The following is an 18,827-nucleotide window of genomic DNA, read 5'->3' as shown; positions in this document are numbered from 1 at the left end:
CACAAATGTGCCACAGGTAATCTGCATATGCAAATGTATCTGTATGTGCATAAAGACACAGTCAGGGGCTCCAATACAGCACTCAGCATGAAAATTACCTATTATTTCCCTACCATTTTAAATCTGGGTGCTTATTTCCTATGTTTTAAAAAGTGTTATATGAGTTTTATTACTCACCTTGGAGATCATCTTTAGTATTTGATTTAAATTTATGAGAGCAGTTCTATTAGAAACCTATAAAAATGCTGGGAAACAGCCTTTTTTGTGACATTGACAAAACACAGATCCTGCTGCTTACTGATAATGCATTTTCCTTAGTGCTTCACCCTGTGTGGTCTTTTCCTGAACAGCTACACTCTAATTTTTCAAATTAAACTGCATTAAGAAAAATAGACCTAAGTTAGTAATACTGTTGAGTTAGAATTGAAACTTCATGCAAATATTTCTTTTAAGAGAATGGTATTTAGCCATAGTCACTAAAACCAGATGTTTTTAAGACAGAAGTTTAAATTTAAACACAAATGTCAGGAAAAGTGAAATATTTTTATTTAAATGCAAAACTCACACATCAGGAAATCTGGGCAGACTCCACTGTCTGACCAGAAAATAATTTCTCAGAGAACAACTCTAGGGCAAATTCTTCCCACGACAACACTATTTTTGGCTAAGTGCATTACTTAATAGCAAAAAGTGCTATAAATCTGTGCCATGTAGTAGGTAAATTTGCTGCATGTGTGACAGAGGAAAAAATGCAAATATTCTGGGTGCAGTAAGCTGACTCCTCACTTTCCTGAGATGCTGGTACTATCTTTAGGTGGGAGAAAAGACAGCCCTTGTTTTCTATGACATAAAGCAGAAAAAAATGTAGCTGCCAGCATTCCTTGTCAGGTTGAAATATGGAATGGTGCAGAAAAATTAGGGGGAATTATACTTCTTTTCTCTTCAGGATGGAAAGCTGAAAGTGGGCAGAAATAGAAGGGAAAGTCTGGGTTTTCTCTGAAATGTTAATTAGAGATGTCTTCATTTTCTGAAGTTATCAGGAGAGGGAAGGAGAGGTAGTGGAGACTGCTTCACGGAAAATGTCTTGGTTCTATTTGTCTTCGACTTCTGATGCCTAAAGCCAACATTTACTTTAACCCTATTGTAACTCCACAAGAAAACCAAAAACAGAGAACAGAAAGGAAACTCAAAGGGCACATTTCTAAAAACCAAGCTTTTACAAGCTATGTACCTTTGTTTGATGCTTTCTATCACTCATTTCTTTGAAAAAATGCATTTTCTGAATATATCAAAACAGGCTATCATCTAACCTACTTATAATTCATGATTCCAGGGCTCAGCAACCCCAACTGGGTGAAGGCAGCCACCACACGCTCCCTCAATTACAATTCCCACCTTTCTGGAACACATATGAGGAGCCAAAACCAGGTGGTATCAAAAGCTGTATGTTGTCAAGATATTTTAAACTGATATTTGTGTTCTGGCCTGTCAGCATCTCCATCACACCCAGTAGGGCTCACATGAATGAAGCTGAGGGGGTCTGAGCAGTCTGGTAAAAATAACACACCCAAGCTGAACCAGCATTTGACAGAAGACAGAAGTAATGGGTGACAGTACTTACTGTGAACATTGAGGTTAAAATACTTCTTGGCACTTCCAGCTATGTTTTCTGCAATGCAGACATACCTGCCAGTATCTGTTATCTGGGAATTCAAAATCTAAGGCAAAAAAAGACAAAATATGGCTTTGGAGCTAATACATAGACAATTCACTGCCAAAGAAGCAAGTGGAGAGGATTAAGCCCAGCTCTCTGCTTTCATAGTTTTATTCAATTTCATTCATAATAGGAAGGAAGTTCTTCAGAATACACCATTTTCACTATTTCCTCAATAAAAAGTCAATAATATTTAAAAGTAAGTTATTTCAATTGATGTGGTTCATAGTATGATCCCAGAAATGGTTGGGTCTGAGGAATTACATGGGAGTGAGAAGCAGCAGGTGAGGAACAGGAACAAAGGACAAAAACTCCTAAGATGCTATTTGTAGCAACTTGTAGGCGAAAGAAAATACTTCCTACTCAGCAAAACCAGACAGTTTTTTGTTGCCAAAACCAAGTTTTTCCACTACGAAAAAGATGACACTACCTGTAACCTCCTTCCATTGGACAGAAATGTGTGTTTGTCATCCTCTGCCAGGAGCTGGCCATCCTTCTGCCAGGTGATCCTTGGGGAAGGGCTCCCAGTGGGAATGCAGTCCATGGCTGCCTCCTTGCTCACCAGCACAGTCACCTCCTCAGGCAGGTCCCCATCAGCCCCACTGATGGATGGGGGAGCTGCAGGGAGCAAAAGTGAAGAGAACACTCACTCAGCACCTCTCAGGTGGTTGTGAGATTAGACTGAGTTTTCAGGAGGAAAGAGAGAAACCTCCAGTGAGTCCAGTGACAGATAAAGCCATCCCATGAGTAGTTCATCTGGAACAATTCAGCCTAACTACAAGGACTGCAGCAGAACTACACTTATTCACATCGCACAGAGAAACGAAGAGGTGAAAACCCATCTTCCAGTTATTCCAATGTGTTCTTTGCCATCAAAATAAAAGATGATTTCCAAGGCAGGACTCCATTGTAGCAATAAATCAGTATTTTCAATGGTATAACACCACCATAAAGGCATAGAAATGTTTCCCAAGGCTAAAGCACTGACACAGCAACAGACACAAAAGGTCATCCAAATGGTTGTGCAGGTATTCATTTATCTAAATCCTCAGTTCCCTTCAGGCTTTGGAAGTTCTGCAGGAATTGTAGAAAATGATGGCCAAAATAAAGAAAGAGAGAAAAGTCTTGGTCACAATTCTCAATGGGAGACTTTAGAGAGAACAAGAGACACCAATACAAAACCTGGATTTTTACCTATACTTTTCTTTCTGGTGAATGGTGAAAACTGTAACACAACTGAGTTCCTATAAAAATTACCCACACACATGGAACTAAAAACATCAATGCTCTGTTCACACAAATCTGAACAGCTCCAGCACCCTAAATACATTAATGTCATCGCTTACAAATAAGCATTAGAAACACTATGGACTCCTGGATGGTAATGGTTGGTTATTTTGCACAGAACCCTTTTTTTGGCACTCGGAGGGGAAGGGGAGCTCACAGAGCACTCGGACATCGTAGTGGATGGAGTCCTGCCCCGCCTCGTTGACCGCCACACACGCGTATCTGCCGGCGTCGGCCGCGCGGGCCCGCGCGATCTGCAGCACCCGGCCTCCTGCAAACAAAAGGCCAAGGCAGCATCAAGCACTCTCCATCATCTCCACACTACATCCCACCAGAGACCTGAGCAAGCAAATTTATGAATGGTCAGCATTTGGTCTGAATTATAAGTAGCTGAAGGTTTTTATTTCCTGGCTACTTTTTCTCCGGGTGGATAGTTGGAGTGCAGCCACGCTCATACTGAAATGTTAGAAAAGAGCAATTAATTCCACATAATGGAAGATCATGCTGCAGCAGTACATAGCCAGGCGTTACTCTTCCACCAAAAATAGAAATATTTCTCAGTAAGATGGCACAGAACTAATAGGCAAAAGGAAATATAAGCCCATAATATTCTGTTCCAAACTGAACAGATTCACTTCTGAGGCTTAGAGGTACTTTTCACTCTATTCTTCAAAAAAGCATAGCCATATACATACCTTCAGAAGGAGAGGAGATCTTAGGAATACACTTTGGGAGTATTTGTCATTGCTTTGTCAAGAGATTAACAAGATGGACAAGCAGATGTTCCCCTTTTACCACACCCTTCCTTAAACACTGCATCCGAAACCATCTCTGCATAGCAACACTCATGACTGCAGGCAGCTCTTTTCCTGCCCCACAAGCTTAAGTAGGGGATTATGGCCATTTTTCTGCTGTAAACATGCTTTCCATGCCTCACCCCTCGGTTAAGAGGCTTTTCTACTCCAATTATCTTTTTGTCAAAGCAAATTTAATAAGGAAATAAATCAGGAACACATCAGAGAGAAGGTAGCATTGCTGCATTTCATCTTGCAACACACTGGAGTGTCCAAGGCCAGTTTGGATGGGGCTTGGAGCAACCTGGGACTGTGGAAGGTGTCCCTGCCCATGGCAGAAGGTGGAATAATTTGGGCCTTGAGATTCCTTCAAACCAAACTGTTCTGCAATTCCATGATTCAGTGTGAGAGTTCAATGGTGACATTCACACCATTTTAGGGACTACTTCTTAAATTATAGAAAACAACTGAAGGCCAAGGACTGGAGATAAACATTTCCAGCTAATGAAGTCTGAAAAGAACATTAAAGAAGCATTTTGAAGGGGAGAAGTGTGTCATCATTACACAAATACCAGCACTAAGGCCACTTCTTAATCATAGAATCATAGAATGGTTTGTATTGGAAGGGACCTTAGAGATCATCCAATGCAGTCCCCTGCCATGGGCAGGGACACCTTCCACTGTCCCAGGTTGCTCCAACCCATGTCCAGCCTGGCCTTGGACACTTTCAGGGATCCAGGGGCAGCCACAGCTTCTCTGGGCACCCTGTGCAAGGGCCTGCCCACCCTCACAGGGAAGAACTTCTTCCCAATATCCCACCTAAACCCATTCTCTTTTAATTTGAGTCCATATCCCCTTGTCCTGTCCCTCCACCCCTTGTGAACAGCCTGTCTCCATCTTTCCTCTCAGCCCCTTCAGGCACTGGAGGCCACACTGAGGTCAGCCTGAAGCTTCTTTTCTCCAGGTGAACAATCCCAGCTCTCCCAGCCTTTCCTCACAGGAGAGGGGGGGATCCCTCCCTTTGATCACCTCAGTGCAGGGCCAGAGAGTGCCAGCTGAACACCCACCTGGCAGGATGAGCACTCTGTCACTGGAGCTCAGGGGATGCCCATCCTTAAACCATGTGAGCACAGGAGGAGGAACAGCGTTGGTCTCACAGTACAGTGAGAGGGGGTTGTTGACAATCACATCTTTACTTTCTCCACCTCTTTCTGCATCCACCATGTTCCCAGCTTCCCATTCCCTGTAAGACTTTTGGAAGCTAGGAGGAACTACAACAAAGAAGAGGAATAATGTTAGCATTTTGCAGCAGAAGCAGCTCATTTTGAAGTCAAAAAATAAGAAGGTATTGTAATGTTCAATAGCAGCAATAAAAATTAAGTGTCTTAAATAAACCCCTCCCCCACATTAAGTTACCCAGGAAAACTCTAGTTCTTCTAGAAGACACAATTGAGCAATTTACTAAGTATTTTTTGAAGAGTAATAAATAACAGTGTAAGATGACCTGGTAACAAACACAGAGGGTATTCATCAACAAAAATACTTAAACAATGTGGTATCTGGTTTCACTCAAGCTCTCATTTTGTCTAGATTTTCAGAAATTATTCATTACTGTTTCCTTGTATTTACACACAGTAGGCCAATAGGATGCTTATGTCTGGGGCCTCTAAATACTACTTGAAACAGAAAAGTGAAGTATGTCTTAGTTCAAAACAAATTAAAATTTTTCATGGCGTTTAGAGGAAGATCAGAGTTCCTACGTCCTTGCACTGATTTCACAAACACAACAAAAAAGAATAATCAAATACTACATGTCAGCAAATTAGCAAAATATCCCTAAAAACACAAAAGCATTGGGTTTGACCATACAAGGGTAAAGGACCTAAAATTATTAATTCTAGCATCCCAGAACACCAAAAAAGCAGGCTACCAGGAGAGTTTTATTACCCTTTTACCTTGTATATTTACATCAAACTCCAGCTCATCCTCCCCAGCAATGTTGGAGGCTAGACAAGTGTAGCGCCCCGTGTCTGACACCTGGGCCTCCTTGATGTGCAGGATGCGGCCACTGCCCTGGATCAGGATGTGCTCATCTGCCTGCAGTGGCTGCAATATCAATTCAAATGAAAATTAATACTCAGCAAAGAACACACCAGAAATAGCCACATTTGTAACAGTGATATAGAGTAAACTCAATCAAGCTCCAAGTTCCTGGAGACAATTTTCTGTTCCTGGTTGTCAGAAACTCTGCATCTTCATCCTTCCAATCATGGTGGCTGGTCTCCTCAAGGATGTGATTTTCCATCACTCATAGCCCCAGGATGCTGCTGAGAGGAGCAATGCCATCCCCATCAGGCTCTTGTGGCATTGGATCCAATCAGGCTGATCCAACCCCTGAACTCACTGGCCAAGCTTCCGATACCTGGAAAATTCCCAGCTTTCTGTGAGGTGAACAAATGGATCTAACCCATCCTACAGATCTGCTGTCAGCAAGGACATGGTCTGAACATAGACTAGACAAAGCAGCAGCACAGAGAGACACAGGATGAGATATTCCTGTGCCCAAATGTGGCTCACAGGTGACAGCAGAGGCTGCAGTGACACAGCCTGTGTGTCCAGAATACATTACATGTGCTCATCTACATCAGCAGCCTGGTCTAGTGGGAGGTGTCTCTGCCCATGGCAGGGGTGGAACTGGATGGGCTTTGAGGTCCCTTCCAATCCAAACCCTGCCATGAGCTCATGCTTCCATGATTATGGAGTCAGAACTGAACTCCTGGCCTGCAGGGGACAATTCATTCAGTCCATGGACAGGACTGAGAGCCTTTCACCCAGGGCAGCTTAAGGAACAGCAGCTGCTGTACCAATGGCAGTGAAGAGTGCAGTCACTGCCTTTGGGGACCTCTTAACTCCCCAAATTGAGTTTTTCTTTGGCAATACAGCCAGGACTCCCAGGGATCCCAGAACAGCAGGGGACACCTGAAACAGTCAGTGGGTGATCATCCACATTATTCCCACATGCTCATTAAACCCAGGAAAAGCTGGTCCACAATGAGTGCCCTACCAAGAACAGCTCAAGCAAAAGATTATACTCTCCTTTCTTACAGAAGAGCAGCACAGCTCCTTTTTTATTCACCCCCTGTGCTGTATTTCAGTGTGTCCCCATGGCCCTGCCCTTCCCAGCTCCCCAGACAGATTCATGGAGCGCTGTGTGTGGCAGGACTTGTGCCTCACCCCCCCCCGGAGCAGCCAGATGCTCTTGTGGCTTTGTGAGCTCTGCCAGGACCAAGGGGGAGGCTCTGCAACTTCTGCAAGGGCAGCACTTGAGAGAACCATCTGTAAATAAAGGGGCCTTTGGGGGTTTTACACAACAGCCACAGCCCTGTGGTCACACCATGGGATGTTCCTGCCAAGAAGGGCACTCCCTCTCCCAGCACAGGCCAGTGCCAGGCCTGGAAACTCCAGCCCCGGTGTCCCAGGCACTGCCAGGCACCCAGCAAAAGCCAGGATGTTGATTTGCAGAGGTCTGGGTGCCAGCAAACACCCCAAACTGCTGGGCAGTGCTTCTGCCAGCAGCAGGGAGTGAGTGAGAGTGACTTCTCTCCCTGTTTCCAGGGACAGGGAACACACAGCTGTCCCTGTCCCATATCTCCTCAGAGGAAGGAATTGAGTTTGTAACTGGCCTGTCCATCCTTGTACCAGCTGATGGCAGCAGCAGGAATGGCATGAGCTTCACACTCCAGGGTCAGGCTGTGGTTCACTTTGATCTTCACCTCCTTGGGGGACAGCCCTGTCCCTGAGACATCCCCTTTGGCAATGGTGGGTGGAACTGCACACAGACAAAGGCAGAGAGGGGACAGACTGTCATGGCTTACTGGCTGCTGCAGCATTTCAACATTAACTAAGATGATAACCTCCTGGAAAGCAAGCATTCCCCCAATAAACTGCCTCTTGCCCACAGCCAAATGCCCAATTATTACCTTTATAAATTTATATATATATATGTATGTATGTATGTATATTCAGCTATTTTTAGTACAGTTATTATGTACAAAAATATAAAAAATTGTGTTCAACACCTTTAAACATGCAGGTTTTTACGCATGCCTACAGCCCTACCTAACTACAGCACTTCATTATTACATGCCTGGCTTCAATTCTATAAAGTTCAGGGTATTGTAGTCATTAAAGAGCATTTTAATGGAAACTAATATTCCCAGAAACATATGTTTGATCACAAGTCCACACTCAGGGTAATTAGTCAAAACTCAACATTTCCACTGAAATCCCAGTGTTGCAAAATCCTGTTTCTCTCTGAATCAGCAGGAAAACAGAATGTTTCAAAATTCTTCATCTGCCCCCCAGCTTGGTCTCATAATATTTTTGAAATTATGTAAAATGCTTTCAGAGAATTTTCTACTCTTCTTTTCCATTGGGAATTTTAAATTTTTCCCCCAATACTTACAGTATCCTAATAACAACTGACAGTTGCAATGGCATTTGGGGGTGGAGGGCATTACATTCCCACATAGCCATGCATTAGTAATGAACTCATTTGTCATCTTCTCATTATTCCAAATCCAGAGGGGCCTTATTAAGGACTTGGTGTAATTAAATAACAGTATGGGTACTGTAAGGGAGCAAACCAATTCCAAATCAGACTGGGAAATTTAAAAAAAAAGGTAAAAATCACACTTGATTGAGCCCATAATGAAGAGTTTGATCATTAAAATTGAGTAGGTAGAGATTCTCAAAGGAAAATGTGCTGACAGAAAGATTTGAACAGGAAACTTTTGTGCATATAGGATGTTATGGAAGGATTTAAAAATAGTATCCTTCTGTTTTTCCTTCCTCAATAAAGTGTCCCATTAGATATTAGAGGCCCTCTCCTGTTTTTCTAAAATGGTTTCTGCGCTCAGGAGATTCTCTGCTCACATCTCCCATTGTGCTGCACTCATTTGACCTGAAAATCAGCTCCAAAAGAAGCATTTGAGAGGAAACTGGAGTACAGTGTTTCTTAAATGTCCTCCCCTGAGTGACATAAAAGCTTTTAGGATAACTGCAGCATTGCAAAGGATGCAACAATCAACTTTTCTGGTGTCTCTCCTCCAGCAATGCCAGAGCTAATACAGATGTTTGCTCAGCAAAGCCATTAATAGGAAGCCTTGTATTCACCAGGACAGATAACACTGCAATGAGGAAAATGGAAGAATGCAAAACTAGAATTTCAAAAACTGAAAGGATTGCCATACTGTAGACTTTCACTTCGTAGTGCCTCAGTGTCTCCCCAGCCTCGTTTGTGGCGATGCAGGTGTATCTTCCAGCGCTGTCCTGCTGGGCATTCAGGATCTGCAGGGTCCGCCCACCTGCCAAAGACACAACCTTTAATGGCACTCACACCACACTCCTGCTTCCCAGTTATTTAAATACTTCCTGCAGCATATTTCCAACCCTTTGGTCCAAAATCTGCCCTTTGAAGAGCAGAAAACCTGACTGCTTACTATGCTTACTACCATGTGTAACAAATGAGTGCATGATTCATGGCAGTGCCGTGGATCACAGCTCCTGTTTCTTATGGACTCTTGGGAAATTTGTTAAGAAATTTGGTCAAGAAATTTGTGCAGGGAATTTCTTGAAGATAGTTAGCCAAGACTCACTCTTCCTCTGAACACTTGCAGTTAACAAGGTGATATACTCGTACACATACAGTACTCTAGTGTTGCCTCTGAAGCTTGTTCCCATTTTCCACCTCCACAAAAACTAGGGAGAAATTATTCTACTGACTAAAAATGGCAAACTACTAATGACCTAGGAAAATCCCACCTCATTCTCTTTATTAATTTGTATCTCTCTCCATCTAATTTCCACAATTAATTGCAAGTCATTTATATTCATCATTAACTCATATGAATTTTCCCATCATTTTGCTTGACGGTACAAAATGATAAATACATAATAAAACACAAATAAACAATCAGTTAATGTGAAGTAATTAAAAATATTGGAATGGGAAGTGCTAGAGAAGTACAAAGAATGCCAGAATGGTTTGGGCTGGAAGGAACTTAAAGCCCATTTATGGGCAGGGGCACCTTCCACTGTCCCAGGTTGCTCCAAGCCTCATCCAGCCTGGCCTTGGATACTTCCAGGGATCCAGGGGCAGCCACAGCTTCTCTGGGCACCCTGTGCCAGCGCATTACACTTAACAGAAATATATTCATTGATTTTTTGAAGTCTGTAACAGAAAAACATGCAATAAAAGAATCAGGTGTTATTTCTCAGTAAGAACAGAGTTTACCTGGCAGAATGCGGATGTTTCTGCTGGACTCTAAGGGATTCCCATCTTTCAGCCAGGTGATGGTGGCTGGGGGGTAGGAATAAGCTTCACACACCAGTGAGGTGGGGCTGTTGAGGATAACGGTGATATCCTCTGCATTCCCTTGGCTGTCTGCTCCCACAATGCTTGGAGCCACTGGGAACAACAAAATCAGTAACCACAGGGAGGAAAGCCCCTCTCTGAAAAGCCTATTTTCTGATCCCTGTTCAGTCTAGGAATCTGGCTGCAGCCTCAGCTAGCTGGGGGGCAGTCCTACAAGAAGCACCAAAACCCAGACCCAGATAATACTCAGCTGGTTTTATGTTTTGTCCTGAAGTCAGAAGTGATCCCAAACCAGTGGAATTCACTCCCACCCGTGCCTTTGTCAAGCACAGCTCCCCAGGAAGCCAGCCACCACTCCTTGAGCAGAGCTGCTGCTTGATGATCCTGGAAGGAGGGATGAGCCTAGGAACAAGGGTGTGGAAAACAAACTCACCATTGTTTGCACTTTCTTATGCAATAACCCTCACGGAAAAAAAAAAAAAATGAGGAGTGCAGATGGGTTCAGCTTTTCTGAAGAGATCACAATCTGAAATGCTCTTCAGATGCTCCTTGCTTGAATCACAATAACTCAAAGTGCTGTGCTGCCCATTCCATAGGGATGATACCCTGTGAAGGTTCCCTGTGTTCCAGCTCTGTGGTCTAAAGCACAGCACTAGTGTTTCTACTAAACCACTATCATTTATCAATTACTAAGATGTAAAATTCTAATCGCAGACAGGCAACCTGTGCACTGCTGCCAAAAAAGCTGTGCAGAATTCCAACAGCACTCTTTCTGAGCTGCCTGTTCCTGTGGCAGAGGCAGCCCAGCTGCTCACCAAGCACGTTGAGGCTGTAGGTTTTGCTCCTGTCCCCAGCAGTGTTGGATGCCACGCAGGTGTAGCGCCCCGTGTCCAGGAGCTGCGCCTCGGAGATCTGCAGGGATCGCCCGCTGGACACGATCCTGGGATCTCCAGCCTCAGCCAGAGCCTGCCCATCCTTCAGCCACGTGACCTGTGGCACGGGGTTCCCTTGAAGGAGTCGGGAAAATGGCAAACATGAGTTGGTGCATAACCTCTAGGATATACCAAGATTTCTGAGAAACAGGAAAATACAGTTTCAGGTATGCTTTTCATGAGCATTCAAGGAGGGAAGTTTTGGAAAATGCATTCTGAAGTCTCTGAACCTCCTGAAGTGATATACACCTCCTCTGAAATTCCATAAGCCTTTGGAGAAGAAATATCACAGTAATATCCCTCTTGGTTCATCTCATCCAACCTTTACAAGGAGTGCTTAGTCCTGCTCTAAGCACCACAGTTAATCCAAGATTTAAAAATCCCACTGAACTAAAATCCAGTTAAAAACAGGGTGTGCAGCACCAGTAGTGATCTGACCATGGCTTTGATGAGCAAAGGTAAATCATAACCTGTTCTTTTACCTGTCACCTCACACGTCAGGGTAACTCCGTGCTTCTCCTTCACTTTCACGTCTTCAAGTGCATTTTCCCCCACAATCCCTGGAGGCACTGCAACAGACAAGGACACAACATCAGCATGGATTTCTTGCAACACTGAAATACAACAGGCTGCTTGATGATGCTGCTAGGAGGGATGAGCCCGGGAACACGGGACTAGGAGAACAAACTCACACAGTAACTGCCGTAAAAAACCAAGATTCCCAACAAGTGGATGCTCTGCCTCAGCTGATCAATTTTCTCTGCAAATACAGCTAATTCCATATGGGAATGAACTACTACACAGGTCTAAAGGCATCTTGCTGTGGTACAAATTACATTTCTTTAGAGAAGTAGAAGATAAACCCCTAAAATATCTATCCCAGACCCCCCAACAGCCAACCCAAGGCAAGGAAACTCCTACTGTATGGCTGATGTGGCTGACATGTTTCCAAAGTGTCCTGGTCAACTTGTGCTTTTGGATGTGGAGGGCAGATTATGAGCATGCTGGGGAGTAGCTGTGCTGGTTAAAACCTTCAATTATTTCTTTCAAAATACAGACATATGTAGATCAGGCCAAAAGAAATTGGCACTACAAGTCAAAGTAGGCATGGAGTGTAACAGGCTGAAAAGGAGACCTGTCGTTTTTAGAAAGCAACTCCATCTCCAGGAGATATAGGAAATTTTGTAACAAAAACATCAGAATAAGGAGCCTGATTTATGTTTCAATAATCCTGCAAAATGCAAACTTTCAGCCTAGATAGAAGACCTAAGAAGAAAGGAATTAAAATATATTTAACAGCTTATTTATTATCTAGCTCATTGCTGGAAGCAAACATTTTATAAAAGTAAGAATCATGGAAATATGCAGAATTCATTGTCACCAGAGACAAGAATGTTACACCAGATTTCTGATAACTAAAGAAGGGTTCAAACTTGAGTGAAGGAAACAGATGGGGAAAAACAAACTTAAAATCATGAAGTTCAGGACTTAAGTCAGGCCAGAAGTTACTACTAGTCATAAACAAAGACAGCAACTCATTGCTTTGACTCCAAAAGAATACAGTAAGTCGTCAACACATCTTAATTTCAAAAATATGGCAAAGCCACACCAAACCCTTTTCAAATATATAAATATTGTGCTTATTACACCAAGCTCTGCCTGCAGACTGCTGCACATCCTACAGTAACCCAGAAAAACCCTGGCATGTCTGTGTACAGTTCCCACTGACAGCGACTGGTGAAGATTCTGTGCCACTGTCAGGACCCATTCCAGTAACTTTCCTCTAGAAAGACAAAGAAATTATTGGGGGGAGGGAAGAAAAGACTGAACAATGGAATTTTCCACTTGAAATCAGCTTCACTGAGCATTTTTCTTCAAGGAAAACAAAGCCTATGCAATAGAGATTCCCAGAACCCTCAAGAACACCCTGCTACTAAAACCCTCCAAAGAAAACAGTCAGACAATGAATGCTTTCCAGTGTTTATCCATCTCTTCCATTCTACCACACTTACACTTCCATGAGCTCATCAAATAAACATGAACTGACTTGAATGGGAGTTATCATCAGTTATTCAGCTGACTGGCTGAATATGCCCAAGTCAGCTGAAGGCAAAGGAAGATGAGGGTGCTCAGCACCTCAGAGAAAGGAAACTGAGAACAAAATTCTACACAGAAATGCTGAGAGAAAACTTGCAGTGTGCCAGACCTCACAGTTATTGATAAAAATAACAGTTACTAAACCAAAAAGTAGTGTTTCCTGGGAAAAACACTGACTTGCAAAACTAAGCAATGTGATAGAATAATACCTTAATGGTTCCAAATAGTATCTAAAGAGCCTGCTGGACAACTCCTGGTCTAACTATATCAGCAGGATCACCCCCTACCACATTGGTTTATATCCTTTGTCATACTGAAGGCTCTGCTAACTAAAGGTTTCCACTGCACTGGAGTTGGGATCGCTGACTCTGGAGAAGAGAAGGCTCTGGGGAGACTCTGGAGCCCCTTCTAGGACCTCAACAGGCTCCAGGAGAGCTGGAGAGGGACTTTGGACAAGGATCTGGAAGGACAGGACAAGGGGGAATAGCTTCATATTGCCAGAGGACAGGGATAGATGGGATATTGGGAAGGAATTTTTCCCTGTGAGGGTGGGGAGGTTGTGGCACAGGTTGCCATCCCTGAAAGTACCCAAGGCCAGGCTGAACAGGGCTTGGAGCAACCTGGGATAGTGGTGCTCAGGGGGAGGGGGTGGGGGAAGTTTAGAATGAGACACGCTTTAAGGTCCCTTCCAACCTAAACCCTTCCAGGTTTTTATGATTCTATGTAGAAGAAGCTTCTCTTTACAACCTGATTTTCTGTTTGTGGTATCAAATTCACTTTTTTTCCCCCTAAGGATGTGTGTTTTGGTATAATATTTTTAAAAATACCAGCAAAGCATACAGAATTCCCTCCCCCTTACAGTATGAACCCCTCTCTTGTGCTGCCCCAAATCCAAGCAGGTACTCACCCAGGACAGAGAGGTGGAAGTCCTTCCTGGCCTCTCCTGCAGCATTGGTCACCACACAGGTGTAATGTCCCTCATCTGCCACACCCACAGGGCTGAGCCGCAGTGTCCTGCCCCCTGAGACAGCCAAAACAGCATCAGAGTCCTGCTCTGCCACCCAGCACCATCCCAGGCTGGGCAGGGCACACACACCCTGCATCCCAGGGCTGGGCAGGGCACACACACCCTGCTCTGCCACCCAGCACCATCCCAGGCTGGGCAGGGCACACACACCCTGCATCCCAGGGCTGGGCAGGGCACACACACCCTGCTCTGCCACCCAGCACCATCCCAGGGCTGGGCAGGGCACACACACCCTGCCCTCCACTGCATGGGATTCATGGATTGGCACTTAAGACATGGCAGGAACACTGTGTTTGTAACACACACTGCTGGGCAGGAAATTGGGACAGCACACAGTGCCTCAGACAGCAGGGTTTTCAATGACAAGGGTGCTTTGCTGTACTGAGATTCTAGATGTATATTCAAGAAAATTAATAATGCCTCAGCAGTGCTTTTTATGTGTGTACACAGAAAAATAAGCTTATCTCTATAAATACCTTGTTATATAAATACCTTTAAGGTATTTACATAGATAAGGAATAAAATTCCACCTCTCCCTTCTAGCATTTGCATTAATTGTGCCATCAATAATAATAGTAACAGCTGATAACAGCACTGGTTTACATGCAATGGGTTGAAAGAACAGATTCTTCTTGACTCTGCAGTTGTCAAGTCACCTTTGCACAGACACATTGATTTTAAAAGGAAGATTTGCAAGTATGTTTGACCAAAGATGAAGAATATCCCTGCTTTGCCATCACAGAGTAACTCCTCTTTTCTTGCTTTTTGGCAGAGGAACAGCAGAACAGACATTAGGGAGCATCTGAATGTGAAGCCAAAGGCAGCAGCCAGCCTGCAACTTTTCCCAGTTCCTGGTTAGCAGCATTCCCTAATGCACAGCACACCTGCCCTGGGCAGCTCCTGCCTGTGGCTATCACTGTTGGGACACAGCCCAGAAAGTGATGACCCTGGTCATGCACTTGGAGGAGCAAACTGCTGAGCTGGTTACTGGATGTGCCTCTGCCCAAGGACTCCTGCCTGCCAGAGGGAGCACTGGGACACTGAGGGAGGCTCAGGTCTGCCAGCCTCGTGTCTCCCCGATCCCTTCTCTCATCCACCCCTGCACAAGGCCAGAGCAGAGGCAGAAACCTGCCTGCAGGAGGTTAACTGTGACCTTCCCTGGCATCACACACCCAGTCCTCCAGTGCTGAGGCAGGACAGATTTTCTACATTTGGCTAAACAAAAGCTCTTCTCCTTCCTAAAGCCCATGTGCAGGGCCAGGAGTTGGACTGGATGGTCTTTGTGGGTCCCTTCCAGCTCAGGATATTCTGTGATTCCATGATCTGAATTAACTGACTAAAAGCTGCCAGAAGTGTGTCCACACACTGAAATCATCTACAATGCCAAGTATGTTTTCAGTCAACAGAACCAAAATCTTGCTTTGGCAAACTATTTAAATCCAAAATTAGAGGAGGATTTTTGTTGTTGTTGTTTTTTACAGCTTTAGAAGCACAAATAAAGCTCCAAGTGCCATGCTGGCTACTATCACATGTAGCTTTCTGAAGCACAAAGTTTGGAGGAAAACAAAGCCCTGAGCCCTGGCGTGTTTCCCCTCCCACACAGCCAACATCCAGAGACAATAAACATCTTTTTGTCTCTCCCTTCCTGACTCTCAATCCAGGAGGTGAGATTAGTGTGGGTGTAGAAAGCAACAGGCAGGACAAAAACAACCAAGCCCAGAAGATATTATTTTTGTTGACTGCAACTTGAAACAGAAGGGAATGCAGAGCAGCTCCCAGAGCCAGGTTCATACTGGGAAATAATCACACACCCACTCCTTTTTCCACACACCATATGCAAAAGTGGGAAAGCATAGGACAGGACTATCTGTAACATTAAAAGCTGCACTCATTAAAATATCCTGAAGCTTATCAGCTTCAAATGCAGTCTTAGCTGAGCTCTTAAACACCTTCCAGCTCTTTACCTGTCTGATAGTTTTCTTAGGTTCACGATGCAGGCTTTGCATGATGGCTATCACAAAACTTCATAAAAAGTTATTGTCATGAGATTTCTACTTGCCAGTGGCAAATCCAAGGTCAAAGAAACAACACAGCCAGAAATGCTTTTACATGCACCATTTCTAAGGCGGTCTTTGGTTTCACATACAGACCCATATAAATCAGAGATGTGCTTTGGTTTTTGACATTTGTTCTTTCAAAGATTTTTCCTCTTTAAATGGTAAAACAACTGTGAAGAGGAAGAGGTGGAGAAAAATAATAGGAGAGCCAATGAAGTGTATTTCTAGGCATAGCAAAGTGAGATGTTGCCATGTGCCCTCCAGCTTTTGTACCTGAGAGGATTCGCACAGAGCTGTTCAAGGTGATGGGTGACCCATTCTTGAGCCACGTGATTGCAGGCAAGGGGATTCCTGAGGCTTCACAAACCAGGGAGATGGGATTCTTCTCCACAGTGCTGATGTTTTCAGGCAGCTGCAGGTAACCACCAATACTTGGGGGAACTACAGCAAAGAGTAGGGAAAAACCATACTTCAGAGCAAATACAAATTCATTTTGCTCACAAAACATTGTGTCACACAAATATTAGTTAACTGAGAATGAGTAGCAGGGTAGTCTTGGTTAAACCTTAATTTCTCTCTCCAACAACAGAGTATTTCCCACCATGACATTCACCCCAGTATAATGTAAAATTGTACCACATTCTGGTTATCTCGGGAGATGAAGCAACTTGGGGTAGATTGATATTAACAGAAAGAGGGCTACAATTTTTAAATGTTCAGGAGTCATAAACTAGGCTTTGGGCTTTTCCTAACAGTGCAACTAGAGCTGCATCCCCTGCAGCAGATCCAGGAGGTGCACTGAGCGGCACACCATTGCTTGGCTCCACGTGCCCCAGGTGGCCCCACTCACCGTGCACGCTGAGGTCGTATTTCCTGTCGGCCAGCCCGGCGGCGTTGGTGGCCACGCAGACGTAGCGGCCGGTGTCGGACACCCGGGCGCGCTGCAGCCGCAGGACACGGCCCCCCGCCAGCACTGCCACCTCCCTGCCACTGCCCAGCGCCCGCCCGTCCTTCAGCCACGTCACTGCTGGCTCAGGAATGCCCTGAGCCTCGCACTCCAGGGATATTTCGCTTCCCTGGGTGACAATGACCTCTGACGGGTGGGGACCACTGTTGGATATAGTTGGTCGAGCTAGGGAAGAACAAGGGACACAGTGTAGGAGTCAACTGGAAGCTGTACTTCAGAATCTTCCCCTGCTGCTGAGTCAATTTTCCAGAGCAGCAGGGTCAGTAAAAAACAAATCAGCTCCTTTCCCCCTCTCCCACAGCATAAAGTAAAAATGTTTTTTAAAATGTTAACTTACAGGCAATTTTTAAAATGCAAACAAGAGAAAAAATTAAATTTAAAAAAACTGTCCCCGCACAGTCCCTACAGATTTTCGAAGATTTTCTTCTCTGTGGCATTGTTTAAAAATACCTCTTTTTATTACCAACAAAAATATAGTAAAGTCTAAGGGAATTAAGAGAAAGCTAAGTTCATCCAGTTGTCATCACTACTGCAGCTTGGGGACAAGACTAAAGGAATTACATCAGTGGATTGTGCACTTTCAACAGGGACATGCAATGTCTTCATCAAACTACAGGTCCAAATTGCCAAAATTTTAATGACACAACACTCTCCTTGAACTACCTCTAAGTAGTCCTACAGCCAGCACTCCATCTCTGGAGACCCTGCAGCTCAACATCACTGCCCGCCTCACACCCCCATAACATTACTGCACAACTGGTAAACCATGATCAGAGATTTCCTGGCACTTACTGTACACTTGCAGGCTGTACTCTTTGGTGGCACTCCCAGCCACATTTGAAGCAATACAGGTGTAAGATGCAGCATCATATCTGTCAGCAACTGCAACCTGGAGCTGTCTGCCCCCAGACAGCACCCGCACCCTTCCTGATGGCTCCGGCACCACAGGAGAGCCTGCAAGACACCTTCTGTCACATAAAACCACACTAGTGGCCAGGAGCAAATCAAAGTCATGTGGTGTGAAGTCCACTGGCTCATTCAAAAGGATTGAGTTGTACATTTGCCCATTTTAGAAGTACTCCGTCAGAGTTTTTCCAGACAGCAGGAACTTGGCACAAGCAGATCCTGAGGACTCTCTGTATTAACTACTCATTTCATGGCATACTCTGAGCTAAAGCACACTGACTCTCCCTCACATCCATGCAGTTTGGAACACCACTGAGCAGAAAGCTCAGCACTTTCAGTAAAAGGTGACTAATTTTTCAGTGTATAATTGTCTCACCCAGCACAGCCAATGCTCAGAAATATATAGTTTAGGTTTCACACTATCTATGTGCTATGTGTCACAGGCTTCTTCTCAGGAAAGGCGCAGCAGAAACGTGACAGCAAACTCCCACTGCATTCTCTGAGCAGATTCTTCAGTCTTGAAGACCTCAGGTTATCCATTTTCATCTTTCCAAACTGCAGGGAGACTTCCTGACAGAAGGAATGCACCTGCCATGGATACTTCTAACAAGCTGAATCTTCGTTTCCCTCTTGTGCATTTACAGTCCTCACTACAAAGTGCACCAAATGT

General features: G+C 44.4%; 1 protein-coding gene across 2 annotated transcripts in view; it reads right to left on the bottom strand.

Moving 5' to 3' along the window:
* The window catches only part of HMCN1 (hemicentin 1), a 164,438-nt gene that overhangs the window by 40,898 nt on the left and 104,713 nt on the right, over positions 1-18,827 (bottom strand). For both annotated transcript variants that reach the window (XM_030953930.1, XM_030953929.1), the window contains exons 44-57: positions 18,044-18,205; positions 17,135-17,416; positions 16,558-16,725; positions 14,108-14,221; positions 11,586-11,672; positions 10,987-11,178; positions 10,091-10,264; positions 9,048-9,161; positions 7,479-7,624; positions 5,751-5,901; positions 4,863-5,066; positions 3,159-3,272; positions 2,145-2,332; positions 1,622-1,718 (exon numbers count right to left, since the gene is read on the bottom strand). In XM_030953930.1, coding sequence (XP_030809790.1) covers positions 1,622-1,718; positions 2,145-2,332; positions 3,159-3,272; positions 4,863-5,066; positions 5,751-5,901; positions 7,479-7,624; positions 9,048-9,161; positions 10,091-10,264; positions 10,987-11,178; positions 11,586-11,672; positions 14,108-14,221; positions 16,558-16,725; positions 17,135-17,416; positions 18,044-18,205 — 2,193 coding nt within the window. The remainder of the gene's footprint in view (positions 1-1,621; positions 1,719-2,144; positions 2,333-3,158; positions 3,273-4,862; positions 5,067-5,750; positions 5,902-7,478; positions 7,625-9,047; positions 9,162-10,090; positions 10,265-10,986; positions 11,179-11,585; positions 11,673-14,107; positions 14,222-16,557; positions 16,726-17,134; positions 17,417-18,043; positions 18,206-18,827) is intronic.

Source organism: Camarhynchus parvulus, chromosome 8, assembly GCF_901933205.1.
Source record: "Camarhynchus parvulus chromosome 8, STF_HiC, whole genome shotgun sequence".
Taxonomy (NCBI): domain Eukaryota; kingdom Metazoa; phylum Chordata; class Aves; order Passeriformes; family Thraupidae; genus Camarhynchus; species Camarhynchus parvulus.
The sequence above is the reverse complement of the archived record's forward strand: the minus strand, read 5'-3'. Positions and strand labels throughout refer to the sequence as shown.